The sequence below is a fragment of the Trichosurus vulpecula genome, chromosome 1, assembly GCF_011100635.1.
Source record: "Trichosurus vulpecula isolate mTriVul1 chromosome 1, mTriVul1.pri, whole genome shotgun sequence".
Taxonomy (NCBI): Eukaryota; Metazoa; Chordata; class Mammalia; order Diprotodontia; family Phalangeridae; genus Trichosurus; species Trichosurus vulpecula.
In genome coordinates, this window is record NC_050573.1 from 28,864,254 (window position 1) to 28,883,812 (window position 19,559).

Consider the following 19,559-nt stretch of genomic DNA (forward strand, 5'->3'; position numbering starts at 1 on the left):
TGGGTTCATTGGGCTTCTAATGGCTTTGATAGCATGTCCAGCTTACCAGTAGGGTTTCTGTTCAGGAGGGCTGGTCTGTTTTGGTTGAGGTTTACAAATACTATGACCTCTCATTTGGATAGCGATTCCACTTTTTGTGTTGCTCTTGTTACACGATAAAAACATCTGGACAAAATAAATAAAGAGACATGAAAAAACACTCCTGCAATGAAGGTATAACTAGCATCTCAGCTCTTTTAGAAAAGTCAGCCTGAATTTCATCAGTGTCACCTTTATAGTTTGTCTCCAGTCATAGAGGCAGAACCAAGATGGCAGAGAGAAGGTCATAGAGGTGGTCATCTTGTGCAGCCTTTGTAGTTTAGGAATCCCCTCCAACTCATAGGCCTCTGCTTGGACAGCTCCAGTGTTCATTTTGACTACCTCTGTTGTTTTTGATTGGTCTCATGGCACTCTGATCGCCCCACCGGATTGTTAGTGCCTTGGGGAGCTGGAGCATGTTACCCATCATATTTCTTTTCTGTAAGCCTTTCAGCATTTAGTGTGATGTTAGACACAGAGGAAACATGCAGCAATTATCTGTAGAATTGAAATGAACTGTGTGGCATCATGAGATAAAATTGAAAAGCTTTTATAGAAGTTAACTATATATGTTTTATATATGTACATAAAACTAACTATACATAAATACATATATAAATGTAGTTATATGTATATATATGTGTGAATATATAGGTGTGTGAGTACACACACACACACACACACAATCATCTAGCCTCTAAATTCTTTTCCAGGAAACTATAAAAATTGCTGCCCTTCAGAGAGATGTGTTAGGGAGGAGGAGGAGAGGAGTCCTTGAGGAAGTACACAGGGATGAGCCACAGGATGATAATAGTTGCGTTGAATTTTGCCAAATATATTCATGTGATGAGCAGAACAACACCTTTAGCCATGACTTGGAACACCAAAACACAGTGAATTTGTGTTGCAAATTGAAGGGCAAATTCATTGTGATTAAATACAGATCTTTCTATTGCAAACTTATTGAATGCATAATCAACATTATATTTTTCATATCAGACAGACTAGATTAATACCGGTTCAGAAATTATGATGGTCATTTGGATTTTAGTATTTGTCTGGGATAAGACAGTATGAAAAAAACAACCCTAAAGCCTGCAGCAGCCGGACTCTTCCAAATTGTGCAGCCCACGTGCCTCCCAGGCCAGCAAAGAAAGCATGTGTACTTTGTGGAGATGGTCTCACTCAGGGTTGGAGTCCTGACACATCAGCGCAAGTGGGTCTGCTTGAAATGTGACCTTGGGAACGCTCCCAGGCACAGGATCATCTACCATTTGAGGCCACTCCTGGGTTATGTGACTGTCAAGCTCCCTCTACTGTTCCCTCCTGTGTTTGAAAATAGTCAGCATTCAGGCTTAAGAAAACCAGCCATGCCCTTTGTGAAGGGAGGACAGAAGCTGGGGTAACTGTGTTGGCTGACATGGGTTTGCCCCCTGCAGAGAGGTCAGTCCAAGTGCAAAAGCCAGACAGAAACTCCTGGGTGGCAGGGAGCCAGTATCTGCTGATGTTGTCAGTGATTAAAGTGACTTCCATATTAAACAATAGCCTTCTAGCTAGTCTTTTTTTTTTTTAATAAAAGCAATTGACTTTTATCGGAAGCAATTCAGTTAAAGTGTAAGATTGGTTTCAACAGTCCAACACGATGGGAACATTGTGAGATCAAGCCTCCAGGAGCCACACATTCACTGCTTTACTGTTGGAACTTAGATCCACCTTCTCCTGGTGTTCATCTTCACTCCGTTTGGAACTAGGCTGTCCCCAGGTGCCTTTTAAAGCCTTGTATGTCATGTGACTAGTTCACCATTTAGCTGAAGGGAGGACCAACAAAACTTCAACATATCAGAAACCAGTGAACCCCGCAGCAGCATATGCTTGCACCCTACAAGGCCATTTTGTCCACCATGACACATTCTGGCCTCAGAGATGTAGTTGAGAGTGTTTTCAGTGGGCAGGGTGACATGGGATGAAGGCTGAGCAGCTTGACCCACACGATTATCTGTCCTCTAGAAGGCTGCTGTAGGCGATGCCCTGATGACAGGTCACAGGTACCTACAGAGCTCTTCTGTTTTTCCCCAGGTGAAAGTGGAGGTCCTCCAAGCGCCATTGGTCACTTAGCTGCCCAGGAAGGGGTGGCTACTATGCACAGTCCAAAGAGATCGGGGGAGATTCCTCCAAAACTCCACAGTCACATGGTCCACAGAGTTTGGAAGGAATGCATCCTCAACAGAACGCAGCTCAAGTAAGTTTCATGTAGATGCCGCGACCAAGGTTCAGTAAGGAGGCTCCCTCTCTTTCAGCTCTGAATTTTCCACCTTTTGACTTCAGGAGACATGATGAGCAGCTATTTAGCTGAATTCCATAGATTATCAGACCATAATTTATATTGAATTTTAGGTTAGGGATGGTTTCTTGAAAAAAATACTTTCTTTTGTCTTAAGATAATTGCTTAGGAGAAGAATTTACATAGGCAATACATCTACTAAGGCTTTTTCCAAGATAGTGACAGGGGATTTTATCATTATGGATAAAATGCCTAACCTACAGGAAGACCTGAGTTTAGATGTGGCATCAGACGCTTACACCAGCTGTGTCACCCTGGGCAGGTCATTTAACTGTTTGCCTCTGTGTGGAATAATAAAGCCCCTACCTGGGTTGTCGTGAAGTGCTTATTTAGCATAGTGCCTGACACATGATAGCAGCTGCTGTTGTTATTATATTCAGGACAGGATTCAGGGAGTTAGAGACTCCTGTGTCTGATGAGGATTGTGCATTCTATGGATGCAAAGGAGAGTGAGTTCTGGCCTCCTTTGCGGTCCTTTTTTATATTAGGCTTATGCCTTGATTCGTAGGAAATTATTAGCTCAAGCTGGTAGCTTTTCTCCTACCTCCACTAACTACAGAACCTTTGAAATCTGCCCCAAGCTTGTGGCAGGGAGCTGTTTTGATCTTATTGACTCGGGACATATTTATCTTTGTTGGGAGATAAATAAATGCTCCTCCCTCTTTGCCCAAGAATGATTTCCTTCTGTGGTTTGGAAAGTTGGATTCAGTGCAAATTTTGTAAGAAAAAAAAAAGCAAATTAGCCCTAAGTAGAGAATACATTGGTTTTAAATTAACCGATCTGTAAAGGGAGTTATATCCAACGCATAATGATCCAACTTACCAATACACTGTAGAAACAAATGTTGCCTGATTTAGTTTCTGATTTAGTGGGTAGCATCTACTCTCTTAAGCAGTAGTGCTAAATAAGTCTTAACTTTGGGCATAGAATTATAATAAGCAATCTTGTCAAGTCTAAGCGTATTCATTTTGTAATTAGCAAAATGTGCTTTAGACAAGATAAAAGCATAATTTTGAAATAGATGCAAAACCAGTCTTTTCAACAAGCACTGAGCTGATCCTGTATTGGACTCTGCTGCGGCTTGTTGGGTTGTTAGTGGAGGAGGATGTTGGAGAGGTGATAGTGGATGAAATCTTCCCTATTGAATTCCCCTTATGATATTATAGAATTAATAAGTCATCCACAACCAAAGATGCTCCGAAATTTCATATTAAAATAAGGGGCCCAGAGGTATTTTTACTAGTATAAGTTGATTCCTTTCTGTCCGATAAAATATAATTTTCCCTTATATTTGTCTCTTTGTAGTTTTTATTTTCACTGCTCCTTCTCACCCACAGATCACATATTTGACCTAGCTCCCTTGTATCTGAAATATAGATTATTGAGGTAACTTCCCTGAGAAAGAGTCAGGGAAATGGTGAGGACCACCTTCAGTTGCTGCTAGGGGACATTGCACAGTCTTAGTAGTAGCTTAAAAAATAATGATGCATCCATAAAATGCCACATAAATATCCTTATTTCCATTTACAGAAAGTCAGTATATTCATGATCACAGGTCTAGAGATGGAAGAGACCATAGAAGTCACCTAATCCTTGCAACCCCCTTATCTCACTGGTGTCAAAAGTGAGGCTTTGAGAGCTGAGTTGTCTTAGCATGGCTTACACAGATATTAAAGGATAGTCAGGATTTGAACCCAGGTCTCCCGCCTCCATGTCCTGTGCTAAGGAGTAATGGCTCTGCCACAGCCTTCCCACCTCTTTCTTTCTGTCCCTGTTACCCACTGTGGTTAGTAATAAGGGTAGAGATTCCATTTTTTTTCACCAGCTAATGCTTGATCTTATAAGACACTTTTTGTTCCGTATCTTTACATGCCGTAAGAATCCCTGAAAAGTTAATTTAAAACTGAGCTGACACCTTTTATGTTGTCCTTCAGTGCTGGTTCATAGTAGAGCTGTACTGGACATGGTTTACAGTTTTACATGCACAGAAGCTTTGAAGGAGCTTGCCTTCCATATGGCAGTATGCATAAAAAGCTGGCCTCGAAGCCAGGAAGGTCTGGGTTCAGGGACTGCCTCTGACACATGCTAGCCATGAGACTTTGGGCAAGCATTGAATGCCTCAGGACTTTAGGCAACTGAGACTTTAAGTTGTAGAGAAGGCTCTGACTTGAACTGGTAGAGGGAAGTAATTTTCTCTTTCTCCTGAAGTCACACAGCTAGTTTCTGGCTCTTGGATATCATGTCATTAAGGGATTTTTTGAAAAGCAGCTGCAAATAGTTGGCCACAGTCTTGCTCTCCTACCTCTGAGCCCAGGGAGTGCCCTGGGCTTGAGCACCAGGCGCATCCTAACTGTCTTCACTTGGGTCCTGTCAAGCCCAACTTTGGCAACAATGACCAATGACTGGTGTCTTGCCATCATGATTAGTGTCTCCGAGATGGTTCAGAGAACCCCAGAAGTACGTTGTCTCCTCTGTGGAAGGTCCATTTGGGGAGTGAGGATGATTGCTAATGGATTTGTCTTTGGGGGTTTTCACTGCAGGAGGAGTCAAGTCTCTGCTCCACACCTGGAGGAAGAAGCATCTAGTGAGTGTCCTCCTCCTCCTTCGTGGGGTTTTGTGGATCCTGCCCAAAGAGCCAGCTGTTCCTGTTCCAGGTGGGTGGGGAAAAAGCTGGGGGGTAGGAGGGAGAAGCTATTTTCAGCTGTTCCATGAACTTTCCTTCATGCTTGCGGCCACCAGAAATGACAACTCCAAGGATGTCCTCTCCTCACTTCAACCAGAATGACTGAAATGGAGTTCATCATATTTCCCTCAACCAGCTGCCCTTCTCAGGTGTACCACTTCTGTCACTGAAGGCTGTCCTTGAACCTTTCCCCTATGTCCTTTGTTACCAAATCCTATCATTCCTTCTTTCAGAATCTCTTGGGTTAATCTCTTCCATTCCATTTGTACAGCCATCACTTTAGCACCCAGGTTCTTTCCCTGAATGCCTGCCCCTACCCACCTGCGGATGGGAAGCACACCTTTACATGGCATGTGGAGGTCATGAAGTGACATCCCGACAACAACTCTGTAGTATATATTTTTATTTCACAAGCAAGAAACTTGGGTTCAGAGGGATTGTGTCACTTACTGAAAATTCCACATGGCTCCTGATAATCAGAAGGAAGACTCAATGCCTTCTCTGAGGACTCTGCATCCTGGTCTCTTTCTGTTGCCCCTTGTTACTAGACCAGACTTCTGAAGGCACTCACTGTCTGACTCCCCTCCTCAAAAACTTAGAAAAGTAACCCAACAGAACTCTAGCATGTGGCCACTGTCATCTTATTCAGCTGTATTTCCCATGATCCCACATATTTCTTCTTTGTTCAGACTGAAATGAGACTGTGTGTGTCAAGGTGAGGGTGAAGGGGTGGGGTGTGTGTCAAGGTGAGGGTGAGGGAGTGGGGTGTGTCTTCCACTATATAGACCTGAGAGTTCATCTACTCTGATTCCTTCATTTTACAAAGGAAGAAACTAAGGCTAGAATAGAGAAATGACTTATTCAAGGTCATGTAGCTTGTGAGTAAACCAGAACAGGAACCCAGGTTTCTTGATTCCTAGTCTTGTGATCTTTCCACATGGGCCTTCAGGTAACTGAAGTGATACAAATCCAAGGAGTCAGATCCTTTCTTCCATTAATAAGTCAGTAAATGTTATTAAATACCTGTTATGCTACAGACACTGTGCTACGTGCTGGGGATACAGATCCCTGCCCTCAAAGGAGCTTACAGTCTAATGGGGGAGACAACAAGCAGATAAGTGTATGCAAACAGGCTATGTACAAGATAAAGAGAAAGTGAGAGAGGGAAGGCTTCCTGTAGAAAGTGGGATTTCAGCTGGGACCAGGAGGAAGCCAGGGAGACCAGGAGGCAGAAATGAGAAAGGAGAGCCTTCCTGTGGGATGGCCAGAGAAAGCACCCCCAGCCAAGAGATAGAGGGTCTTGTTCATGGAACATGTAAGAGGCCTGTGTCACTGCATCAAAGAAGGTGTAAGAAGACTGGAAAGGTGTGAGGGCTTTGAATACCAAACAGAGCATTTTCTGTTTGTTCCTGGAGGCAGTAAGACTCCTAGGTTGTGAACTGGGGTATGGGAGGATGGCATTGCCCTCTATAGTAATTATGTAGTTTGTCCTTCATTCTCAAAGAGGACCATGACATAACTTGCAGTTGACTTTGATTTGAGTGAGGGAGAGCTGTGCAAGGTCAGCAGCCTCACTTTCTTCTCCAGAGCCATCTGGGTGCAGTGCCCAGATATTCATCAGGAGGACTAGAGATGGCCCAGGATGCATTGGGAGACCTTGGCCCTTTTAAGCTAAGGTCTTTTAAGTTCTCACTTTGAGTGAAGCAATGCCCACTTAGTGAATAGGCCTCTTTAAGAAGTGAGTCTTGACTTGATGGCCCCTTTAATAAAAATAATAATGAGCATGGGAGTTGAGGATGGTTTAGGGCGAAAGACAATAGTTCTGCTTTGGACAAGTTGAGTCTTGGATGTCTACTGGACATCTAGTTTGAGATGTCTGAAAGGCTGCAGAGAGATTGGTGCAGGATTGGTAGACTTGATAATTATCAGCATAGAAATGGTAATTAAACCCATGGGAGCTGAGATCACCAAGTGAAGTGGTATAGTGGAAGAAGAGAAGAGGGTCCTGAAGGGAGCTCTTGGGGCTTTATGTCACAGACATCTGGATGTCAATGGACAGATTTCTTTATTATTATCTGTTGATTCCAATGCTATTATCATTCCAGTTAATAGTTTCTTTTTCAGTGGTACCTTCATTTGCACAGCACATGTGTTCCATTGAAATCTAATTAGATAATGTATTAGGAGTGGGTCAGTATTAAAATAATCCTTTGTTAAGGATTTGGTCAGTCCCCATAGCCCTGCTAAATCACCCACCTTTCTGGGTGGAGCTTTCTCCATCTGACTGGTGATAATGATAACTGACCCCATTCCCTCTCCTGCCAATGGTGGGGGAGGTAGTGACCTAGGAGAGCTGTGCTTTGCAGCAACATTCAACCCAGCACCTTGTACTTAGTGATGAGTGTTTCTCTTTAATGTTGAATGAAAGTCACTGAGCAGCAAGAAAATGTCCTTGGGAAACAGGGGCAGAGATGCATGTGAGCTGCCTCAGTGGAGCCGAAAACCCTTTGAATGTGAGAGTGAAGGGGTTGGCCAGAGTCCCTGGGAAGACCCCTTGTGTTATTGTGAGAAGGTTAAAATGAGAATGGAGGGGTAGTCAAATGAATGTTTTCATTGCTGGAGGCTTTCAGTGACACATCTTTAGATAACATGAAAAGGCTTAACCACTAAGTGCCAAGCTCTACTTGGAATGAGACATTAAAACACAGTGGTCACTTAACCAAGGACCATTTCTCAGTGTGGCAGAATTATTGAAGTTGGTAACCCCAGAGAAAGTTTTTTCAACTCTGCCAGGTCTCCAATTTAAAGGGCTTACTGTAAAATTTCGATCCAAAGGCTTTTTAAGAATCCAAGACCTGTTGAATCTATTTCTTTAAAAAAAAAATTATTGATGACTTTTAGCTTTTTCATTGCATTAACTTCTGTATTGTTTTCCTCACCCCACAACCATGGAACCCTCCCTCAAAACAAATCAAAAGTAGTTCATCCTCACCACCAGACATAGAGACTGTGTCCTCCTACACTCCCATCTCCCTTGTGAAAGTGTCATTGTATTTCTTCATTTGCTTGGGGGGGGAAGTCAGACTGTTCAGAATTGAACAGGGTTGTGGGTATCAACAAATGAGATCTCAAACACCCTCTTCTTCCTTCCCTCTTTCCCTCTTAAACTTTTAGCCATTTGTAGCTGAGCCTTTAGGAAATCATTGTTGTGCTGTACTCAGCAGTAACCTCCCTGTGCTCCCTGCCTTCTGGTCTCCTACCCAAGCACCTGCAATTCCTGCTTGGCCTCTGATTAAGGAGTAACCTGCTTCCCTCTAAGGATTTGCTGTGGCAAAGGCTATTCAAAGTCTTAGAGTCTTTCTTTCGATGTTTTATTGCATTTTTATTTCTTTTGAAAATATTTCCTAATTACATTTTTTGTCTTAATTTTTAAAATTTTCAGTTTCAAATTCTTTCCCTCCCTCACCCATTGACAAGGCAAAAAATACAACACCCATTATATCTATAAAGTCATGCAGAACATATTTCTGCATTAGCCACATTCTGAAAAAAAAAATGCAAGAAAAATAAAGAAAAAGATGCCTTAGTCTTCACTCTGACTCCATCAGTTCTCTTTGTGGAGGTGGTTAGCATTTTATCTCCTGAGTCCTTTGGAGTTGTTATGGATCATTGTATTGATCAGAGTCAGTAAGTCTTTCCCAGTTGATTAGCTTTGCAATATTGCTGTTACTGTGTCGATTGTTCTTCTGATTTTTCTCTCTCTACATTAGTTCATATAAGTCTTCTGAAAGGTTTTTCTGAAACCATCCCTTTCATCATTTATTTTAGCACAATAGTTTTCTATCATGTTCATAGACTGTAACTTGTTCAGGCATTCTCCAGTTGATGGACACCTGTCTCAGTTTCTAATTCTTGGCTAACACAAAAAGAGCTGCTAAAAAAGATTTTTATGCATGGGGTCCTTTTTCTTTTTCTCTGATCTCCTTGGGGTATAAACCAAGAAACAGTAATGCTGGCTCAAAGGGTCTGTACAGTTTTATGGCCATTCTAGCATAATTCCAAAATTGTTCTCCAGAATGGTTGGACCAGTTCACAACTCCACCAGCAGTGCATTAGTGTACCTATTTTCCCACATTCCCTCCAGCATTTGTAATTTTCTTTTTCTGTCATTGTAACCAATCTGGTGGGTGTGATACCTCATTTATTTTAATTTTACATTTCTCTTATTATTAGTGATCTAGAGCATTTTTTCATATGACTATTGATAGCTTTGATTTCTTCCCCTGAAAACTGCTTGTTCATATACTTTGGCCATTTATCAACTGGAGAATCGCTTTTGTTTTTATAAATTTGACTCAGTTCTCTATGTATTTGAGAAATTAGATCTTTACCAGAGACGTATATTGTAAAATTTTTTCCTACTTTCCTTCTAATTTTGGCTGCATTAGTTTTGTTTGTGCAAGAACCTTTTAATTTATATACTCAAAATTATCAGTTTTATTTCCCATGAACCTATCTCTTATTTGTTCCTGAACTCTTCCCCTAGCCAAAGGTCTGATAATTTCTCCCATGCTCCCCTAATTTGCAAAATCTTATCAAGTCTTAATAAAAAAATCTTCTTCTGAAGCAGATCAAGCTGTAGGGTAGTTTTATAGTATAGTCTTGATAAGGGATAGAGTTGTACCCCAGAAAGATGTCAGCCTTTCCCCTAGAGATACCTACCTAAACCACCATAAGGGTAGAGGTAGGAAAGACTGGCCCAGGTGCTGACATGGTGACAGGGCCTTGCTGGTAGGAATTAGTAAGGGAGCTAGATGAAGCTGCAGGGAAGCCTGATGAATGAGCAAGAGTCATGCCAGACCCCATAGAATGCCCCAGCACTCTCATCACTTCTTCCGGGGGCTATGGCAGCAGCTCTCTGATGGGCCTTCCTGCCTCAGCTCTCCTCTAGACACAGCTGCCCAAGTGACACAGCCAGAGTGCAGGCAGACTTTATCACACTGCCTCAGAAAGCTTCAGTGTCTCCATATTGTTGTACGCTGTGAAAGAATTCCTTTTTGATATCAATGTAAGAGGATTCAGAGGGTACCAAAGAGATATTCTGAGCCACCTTTATAGATCTTCCTTTGGTTCATTCCAAACAAACAGGCTTGTTTCCTAGTTCAGTCTCCCATCTTTATCCCAGTCTTAGCATGTTCTCTCTCCTCACTGCTACTGCTTAAAATGCCTTACTTACTCAGGGTTCAGCTAGAGTGCTACCTCAGTCAGAGGCCTTCTCTCTCTTCCCTCAGCTTCTTAGCATCCCATCCACCCCCCTCCATTCCTTTGTGTGTGTTTATATGTGAACTGTGAACAGGTGATGTAAACTGCCAGAGGTCAGACATTTCTTTTTCTTTTCCCTCTCTGTCTCTCTGTGTTTGTGTCTCTTTGTGTCTGTCTCTCCCTCTCTCTTTTTCTCTCTGTATCTCTGTGTCTGTATGTCTATCTGGCCAAATGCTTCCATAAAGGAAACATGGTTCTTCTGGAGAATGTTGCCCACCCCATTACCAGCACCCTCCTGCCTCACTCAGCTTTGGACAGGCCTTTTAAACCCTGTCAACTCCAAGGCAGCCAACCCCATTATGGAACAGCCCTAGGTCTCCATGTTTAACATCTTTATAGGTCAAGATGGCCAGGTGGCTCTTTTGCTAAACCATGCCATTATGTCCCTAGAATCAGTTTTATTAGCCACTGGAGTGTCGTTTCATGTAGCTCTGTGTAATTTAATGCTACCCTGGTGGCCTTCAGTGGTTACTCCAATGCCAGTCCAAGGGCCAGGCTTTCTTTTCTGGAGTGATTTATCCTTGGGCAGGATCTGGCTGACCTGCTGCACAGCTCTATGTACAGATTAAATACCAGCGGGGTTTTCAGGGCTCCACTGAGCAGCTTCTCACCCCAACAACTGCCCAGGAGTTTGTTAGGAAGGAAGCAGCCTGGTTACTCCTACTCAAGTGTGTGTGAGAGCTTCTTTCTGCATTCTCACCCACAGAAATAATGGTAATAACCCACATTTTTGTGGCACTTAACATTGGGCGGAGCATCTTCCATAGAGTGGTCTGTAATGTAGGTGATGCAGGTACTTTTAGCCCCATTTAACACATGAGGAAACTGAGACTCTATGAGGACAAATGGCTTTCTAGTGGCCACCGAGCTTCAGAATTCCAACCCTTGGTTCTCCTGCCTCATACCCAGTGACCTTGGCTCAGCCAGGTGTCATCCTCACCCTTTTTAAACTTGAGTCTGTGAAGTGCAGGCTGCTTTTACTCTTTCTTTCTCACACAGTATTACTATATTCACTTTATATTGCACATCTCATTAGGAGGTCAAGGAGATTCCCAGACAACAGTGTCTTGTCTGCCCAAGATTTTTCTTAGCTAAGTAAGGAGCTTTCTTGTGGATCCACTGACTTTTCTAAGTCCCTGTCTGGAGGAAGCAACAACAAAGGTTATGAGATGGAGTTGGGGGGGGGGGGGGGGATTGTTTAGGGGAGTTGTGGTGTTAATGGTTTTTTTTTTGTTAATTAAAGCATTTCTTAGCCATGACAGTTCTCATCCTTTCTGTTAAGTCCTGTGTGATATAAAGAGATTTTTTGAAAGTCATGAGGCCCTTAACAGTATGAAAATAATTAGATTCCTCTGAATAAAGTGAGTAGGAGCACACTATTTATATTTCTCCACAAGTGAATCTCCTACCTATTCAGCCTTCTCGGGATTAATTCCTCTTATTCTCCTAAGTTGTACTGAGGCTACTTTATTTATGGGCAATTAAAAGATGGACGCTTGCAGTGTCCTAGGAGGCTTAGTGTGAGTTACAAAAATAGATGGATGCTCCGTGAAACATCACTTTTGGTCTCCTTGGAAAAGACTGCCCTTTATAAGAATGAAACCTTTCTATGCTGACTTTATTTCTTTTCTCATTCCAGGCATAAGGTTTTCAAACAGCGTTGTGCAGTTGGGCCCAGCCGGCCCCCTTCAATATCACAGCCAGGGTTCGCTGTCGGCCCACCATCTTCTTCATCTTTGCCGCCTCCAGCCTCTTCTAAGCACAAAACAACAGAAAGACAAGAAAAAGGAGACAAACTTCCAAAGCGGCCTGTGATGCCATTCCACCACAGGCCCTCTGTGGGTGAAGAGTTATGCATGGAGCAGGATGCGCCGGGACAGAAACTGGCCTTGGCTGGGGTCGACTCCTCCTTGGAGGTCCCGAGCGGTAGGAAATATGATAAGCAGCTGGCTGTGCCTTCCAGAAACACAAACAAACAAATGCATCTGAATCCCATGGATTCACCCCATTCCCCCATTTCCCCTCTGCCACCAACCCTCAGCCCCCAGCCAAGAGGGCAGGAAGCAGAGAGTTTGGACCCACCGTCCATTCCTGTGAATCCAGCCCTCTATAGTAATGGACTTGAACTGCAGCCATTGTCAAACCTGGATGACAGGACTGTTCTTGTGGGCCAGAGACTGCCTCTGCTGGCTGAGGTCAGTGAGACAGCCTTGTACTGTGGGATTGGGCCCCCCAGTTATGAATCAGCTGATAAATGGCACAGTTACCACCTACCACCAAGTGATGACCCAGAGTTCAGGCCTCCAGAGCTCCAGGGTGAGCAATATGATGTCAAGATAGAGATAAATTCAGACAGCACTGCACTGAAAAGGTGAGCAAATTGACCCCACATTCGTGGTTCATTCTCATTCGACAAGAGGGTTCTGTTTATGAGAGTACAAGTTTTACTTTCCTTCTGTCCATTCACTATCTCTCTCAGTAAGGCTTTTAGCCTTAGTAAACCACAGAAACTTTCCTAAGATGTTTTAATAAAAAGATTAAATAATCAGAAAAGTCAAAGAGAGAATTAGAACAGAGGGTCATAATTTAAGCACAGGAAGTTTTAAAAATCAGGCTTAGAGAAAGCAGTTCATGTTCACTGACTACCCAAATGCTGTTTGATGTAAAAACAAAATAGAATTGCACTCCCGTATTTCTCCCTATTCTGCTGGCATATCATCTTTTGTTCACAAAGCTAAAGTATTTGAGGAGGGTTCATACATGAGGAAGTGATCATACATGGGTATGATCACTTATATTGCTTGTGTGCATGTATTGGTCTATGAATGACTACACATGCTCTAAATTTGGGGGCATTTGTCCACAACTGTCTCACCAAAGAAATTTTTAAGGAAATAAATCAGCAATCCTACAAATGTGCTGGAAAATTTTTTTAAAGCACATAATCGTTACATTCCTTCTCAGTAGACCAAGATTTATTAAATTGTTTGATTTGTCAAGAACAGAAATCAAACAGTTTCTGGGATAGTTGGGTTTGTCCTAATGTAAATGTGTTTTCTAGGTTTCACCTGTCCACTGTTCCATATTAGTTTGTTTGCATCCTTATTTGTTACGCATGCTCCTTCTCTGATGTACTCAATAAAAAGTGGAGAGAATCTCAGCTTTCCACTTTTAGGCAAGTAGTAAGTAGATTTCTTTTACTTCCTTAGACTCTTAGCACAACCTAACAAACGGTTTAAAATCTGGGAAGACAAGCAGGCCCAGGGGCAGGCAGGCTACCTTGACCCATCACCTCGGATGCAGCAGCCTGCAGAGACCCTGGGCGATGCCAGTGACCCATATACCTTTGAGGACGGTGACATCAAGTATAGCTTCACCGGCAACAAGAAATGCAAACTTGGAACGGAGAAAGATGCGCTAAAAAAGAATAAGGTACTGTGCTGACCCGTGAGATTAGATGGTGTTTATTAGCCATCTCTAGCGGTATGAGCTGAAAGTTATTTAAAAGCAGGATCACTGTGTATAGAAATGCCTCAAGCATATGACACGTTATTGCTGCTCTTTGCACCCTGCTTCTCCCCGTGTTAAACGTTGACCCAAACACTGAGAGCCAAATACACCACCCATCTCCTCGCCTATACAAATTCCTGCATATTTATTTTTTGGAATTGTTCCAAGTATTTGAAATTTGAACAATGGTTCTCACAGTTGATATACATTATGACTGATCTTGGTCTTTGGTCTCTTCCCTTTGTAAAAAAAAAAAAATTAACATTGGGGGTGTCATTTGAAATAGTGAGAAATTCTATTATTGTTCTTGAAATGTAAGACAGGCTAAAATACTAGACCATTATAAAGAAATTTAGATTAATAGTTCTGAAGGTAAGCATAGTTCTGGTGGTTATTTAGGAGAAATCACTATCTAGAGAACTAGATGAGTGTGTGCATGTGCCCACAGGCAGTACTGTGGTTTAAAAATGCAAATTTCTAGCATTGACAAATACATACCTAATAAAAATTGCCAGCATTTCTATAGTGCTTTAAGGTTTGTGAAGTGTTTTACAAACATCATTTCATTGGGTCCTCACCACAACTCTTGGAGATAGAGGATGTTATTATCCTCATTTACATATGAGGAAACTGAGGCCACCTGAAGGTTAAATGACTGGATTTGAACTCTTTGTGACTGCTGCAGTCACACTTATATGAGGGTGCTTCAGACAAAACCTCTGCTTCAGAAAGATTTACTCAGAGTTCAGAAGAAAGTGGGAGTATTTTTGGCTGAAGGTTGAGTGGCCACACTAGCCAGATGCCTAGGGTAAAGGGCAGCCCTTTCTCCCTTGGCTGCCTAGATCCTATGGAGAGCCTTTTTACCTATTATTTCTCACCTTAACCCCTCTATTTCTTAGCTCTTGCTCTCCCTGTTTCATACTCTTGGTTTGCTGGGCATGTGTTCATTATTACTGAATTTCTTACACAGTCTGAAGATGGATTTGGTACAAAAGAGATCCCTCCACCAGGTCATTCCACACCAGTGCCCGATGGGAAGGATGCCATGTCTATTTTCAGTTCTGCTCCAAAAACAGGTGTGTAAAATAGTATTTACCCTCTTTAGTTAAGTGGTAAAATAAGGTGAGAGAGCAGGTTCTTTTCTATTAACACAATCACCAGCTTTTACATAATGTTTTACTCCTACTTTCCCAATTGATGATCAAATCGTAATCTGATTCTAAATGTAAGAAAAGCCATAGGAAAGGTAATACCCATTGGCACCCCTCATCCTGCCTTTGTGGGCCCTGGTTTTTTTCTCCTTTCCCACAGACGTCCGTCAGGAGAGTGCTGCCGGTAGAGCAGGCCCCAGCAGCCTTACGCAGGTGACTGATCTGGCCCCTTCACTCCATGACTTGGACAACATCTTTGATAATTCTGATGAGGATGAACTTGGGGTGAGTCTGTTCGTAGAGGCTAAGTCAAGTCCATGGTCAGAAAATATGTTGTCTGTTGTTGACTGTTCCTGAAATTAGTAAAGTTAAGTTTGGGGGCTAAGTGGGTATTTTACTCATTCATAACTCTTTTCTAATCAGTGCAAGTTAAGATGTAATTTCCAGTTTTGAATCCTTTACACGATGCTTGGTGCATGTAGCTAAAATGGTAAAGTTAGTACTACATGGTATCTTTTATCCTTAGTACCTGATACATGGCTTCTCACCATGATTTTTAGATTTGGAATGTTTTTCAAGTTTATTTTTTGAAATCTTCCTAAATATCATGGGATTTAGGAGTTTGGGACATTACCTGGATCTGTTAGCAAATCTTTGAAATAACCTTCATGCACACATTTTAATTTAGAAATGATATTTGCCAATATTTTATTTAATCAATCAGTAAATGTTTATTCCATGCTGCCCCAGATACTGTGCTAAGAGCTGGGGATACAAAGGAGGAGCAAAAGACAGTACCTGCCCTCAAGGAGCTTACAGTCTAATGGAGGAAAATAACATGCAAACAAATATATACAAAGCAAGCTCTGTACAGAATTGGTGTCAGGGATGGCTTCCTGTAGAAGGTGGCATTTTAGGTAGGACTTAAAGGAAGCCAGGGAGGTCAGTAGTTGGCGCAGAGGTGGGAGAGTCCTCCAAACATGAGGGACAGCTAGAAAGAATGCGTAGAGCTGAGAAATGAAATGTCTTGTTCGTGGACTAGCCAGGAGGCCAGGGCCCCTAGATCGAAGAGTACATGGTCGGAGTAAGGGATGAGAAGACTGGAAGGGTGGGAGGGAGAAGGTTATGAGAGTCTTTGAAGCCATTTTGTATTTTCTCTTGGAGGTGACAGGGAGCCATGGGAGCTTATTGAGGAAGTGGGGAAGGGATGTATCATGGTTGGACCCGAGCTTTAGAAAAATTAGTTTAGTGGCTGAATGGAGGATGAATTGGAGTGGAGAGGGCAGGTACTAGAGGCAGGCAGACTGACCCACAGGCCCAAGGTGGGGCAGTGTCAGAGGAGAGGAAGGGCTGTATTCAAAAGATGCTGCAAAGGTGAAGTCAACATGTCTTGACCTCAGCTTGGACTTGAGGGTGGGGTGAGAGATAGTGAGGAGTACTTAGATTTGCCTTAGAGAATTGCCTGGGGGTCCCAGGAGGTTCAGTGAGTTGTCCAGGATTGCACCGACAGTGTGTGTTAGAGATAGTACCTGATCCCAAGTCCTCTGGCCTCCGAGGCCAACTCTTCCCCCTTGTCGCATCTTTGCAAATGAAATATTCCCTGTAAATCTCTTTCCAGGCTGCATCACCAGCACTGCGGTCATCAAAAATCCAGACAGTAGGAACCGAGGACCGACCTCTGGGGAAAGACGGGAGAATGGCAGTTCCTTACCCACCAAGTGAGTAAAGCAGCTTCATTTTGGCTTCATTCATTTCCTATGTTAGAGTCATATGCACTTCTTTTTTCCCCTTAAAACTAAGAATTAGAACTCATTATTTTGATTGGCCCTCCAAAAATGACAGGACCTAATCATAATCAAGAGTTGGCACAGTTTCAGCTCTTTGTCTCAAAACTTCAGGGCAAGATTTTCTTTGTTTTAAGACACTTGAAATATTTGACCTGTATTTCATTGTCTAACAGTGCTTTTCTAGAAAGTATGGTGCTGCCCTCTCCACTCCAGTTCGTTATTCATTGAAAAAGTTGGTAGAGTATTTTCATGTGTGCATCCATTTTCTTAAGCATTATTCCAGAAAATATCCTGGGTATCAGTTTCCACTGATCAATTTTCAGATCTATGACCCACTTTTGATACTTTCTTGTTGGTAAAATTAATTTGATATGTATGCTCACAATAGGAGGAATTACCTTCTAGTACATTCATAAGAAATCAGACTATTAAATGAGAGCAAAGAAAGTCAGAATAACTGTGTGGCTACTCTGAAGCAGAAATATAATTTCACTGCAAATCATTCTTTAATACCTTCTCATTAACTTCAGCTGGTAATGAGAACAAATTGAGGGGAAAAACCACCATGTCACAGGGATGAGTCAAAGAGTTTTATGGACCCATAAAGGCCACACTGATTTACTCAAATGTGGACATATAGAGTGTACAGAGATGGGAGTGTGACAGCTTTAGTAGATCCCATAGCTTTTTAAAATATGCAAAGCTTTCTCAAGCGTGACACATGTGAAAATGAATAATGATAGCCAGGCAGTCGCTGTAGTTTTTTTTAATTAAACATTTTTCTTTTTTTATGACTCTGCACTGCAGAATTGTACAAACACAGAATGCAAAGATTAAAAGAAACAGTGTAAAATAGATGCCTGTGGAATAGGCCAAATCAATGAATCCTTTCACTCCCATTGAGCCACTTAATCTTCTCTGTCCCTTTTGACATTAACAAGTGATACACAGCAACATGTGTGAGCTGTTGCAATCCCTGCTGTAGTCTTCACAGAGCTGTGATCACCGACTGTCCTACAGTAGGTGTCCTTGCCCACCTTCCTGAGGATGTTCCTACAATGCCGGCGTGATTATTCCAGTCGAAGAATGTGAAGTATCTCATAAGAGTGCCAGAGACTACTCTAAATGGATATCAACTCAACATTTCTAGTTTGTCCAGATTTATGTTTTGATAAGTATTGGGAGTATAGGGATATAGTTATTTTTTCTGACAGAGAGAAAAGGCAAATGTTATATTTTAAATGTCAAGAAATTTGTTTTTAGGGGAGAAAAAAAACAAGGCACTTGGGGGCCAATTTTCAACTCTATTTTTTGCCCTTTGGGATTACTGTGGCTGGATTTTTTGTTACACTTAAGAAAACAAACCAAAAACCCTTTAGTCTGAGTGATTTCATCATGGGTTTAGTCCTTTATCTCATTCTGTATGATTTTATAAATGTTGATGATACCTGAAGTTTGGCACTGTGGAAATACCCCCTGAAGCTGTACCTCTGACTTTCAGGTAGACCACATTTGCTTTGAGGTGCCCACAGGTGCCCATTCATTTTTATCAGCTGCAGTTCATGTTAGGCCTTTAAAATAACAGGTGCACTGTGCTTTATTTAAAACCTGCACTTCTGAAAAGTTGGGTGCAAAGGAATTATATTGTAAGCGTCCTCAGCAAACCTATCCTTTATTTTCATGTCTCAGGCTTATGATGAAGCCGAGCACACCCTCACCTACCAGTGTGGCATGTGCTTCAGAAAGCCTTGCCCCTGCTTGTGAGGTTTGCCTTGTTTCCTCTCGCCTCATCCTTGGACGTGGCATCCTAACCCTGAGGCAGGTGGGGTTGTGGAATCCTTGGGAGCCAAAGGCCAGTGCATGAGGAAGACTCTCTCCACTTCTGAATGAGAAGTGACCAGGTCCTTAGTGTAGTTACCAGTCACACCTTTCCTAGGCCTCAGGGTAGACCAGTTATTATCACTTCTGAGTGGATTTTCAAAGCTTTACCCCATCCCTAGCTTTAGCTACTTGGCCTGAATATAAGTGTTATTGCTCTCAAGGGGGACCAAATGAGAGTGTGTGCATGGATCAGAACAAGTCCATCAGCAGGACTGAGAAAGCAAATGAAAGCACCTTGCCTGCTGGGTGTCAGGGTCAGGTGATCAGCATGGATGGAACAGGAGAATCAGTCTTAGTACTTCTTAAGCATCCATTATCCACCTTGACCCATGGGTTGTATTAGGGGACATCCCTCTATTTCTTCCTAACCTCTTAAACTCAGTCAGTCTGGAGTCCTCCTTCTGACTTCCCTATTTCTGTCTGTAGCCCCATCCTTCACCCTTCTCCCATATTTCAACCCCTCCCCCTATTCTCTCGGGATCCTCCCTCACTGTTCCTCTCCCACACAAACAGGAGCCGTGCCTGCCGTTCTTCCTGCGTGGTGTCTCTCCTCTTAGTGCCGCTACACACGGTCTCTTTGCCAACCGCCTGCAGTGTTGCAATTACCCTTTGTCACTTTGCTTCCAGGATCCCCTCCATCCATCTATCCATCTTTTCTTCTTCCTGATGCCCCATGTCGCTCCTCATTTCCTCCCAAATGTCAGATGTGTCATTCTGGCACTGAAGGCATCGTGCCCGCCTTTCCAACCTTCTCTCATGATCACCCCTCTCCTATGTGCAGTCTGTTCAGCCATGCTTTCCTGCC

The 19,559-nt window shown here is 42.6% G+C and overlaps 1 protein-coding gene across 3 annotated transcripts in view; it reads left to right on the top strand.

Annotated features, from left to right (window-relative positions):
* Positions 1-19,559, top strand: part of MED13L (mediator complex subunit 13L) — a 388,748-nt gene that overhangs the window by 319,464 nt on the left and 49,725 nt on the right. For all 3 annotated transcript variants that reach the window (XM_036755938.1, XM_036755952.1, XM_036755945.1), the window contains exons 8-14: positions 2,155-2,317; positions 4,961-5,074; positions 12,065-12,796; positions 13,635-13,857; positions 14,906-15,011; positions 15,247-15,371; positions 16,705-16,804. In XM_036755938.1, coding sequence (XP_036611833.1) covers positions 2,155-2,317; positions 4,961-5,074; positions 12,065-12,796; positions 13,635-13,857; positions 14,906-15,011; positions 15,247-15,371; positions 16,705-16,804 — 1,563 coding nt within the window. The remainder of the gene's footprint in view (positions 1-2,154; positions 2,318-4,960; positions 5,075-12,064; positions 12,797-13,634; positions 13,858-14,905; positions 15,012-15,246; positions 15,372-16,704; positions 16,805-19,559) is intronic.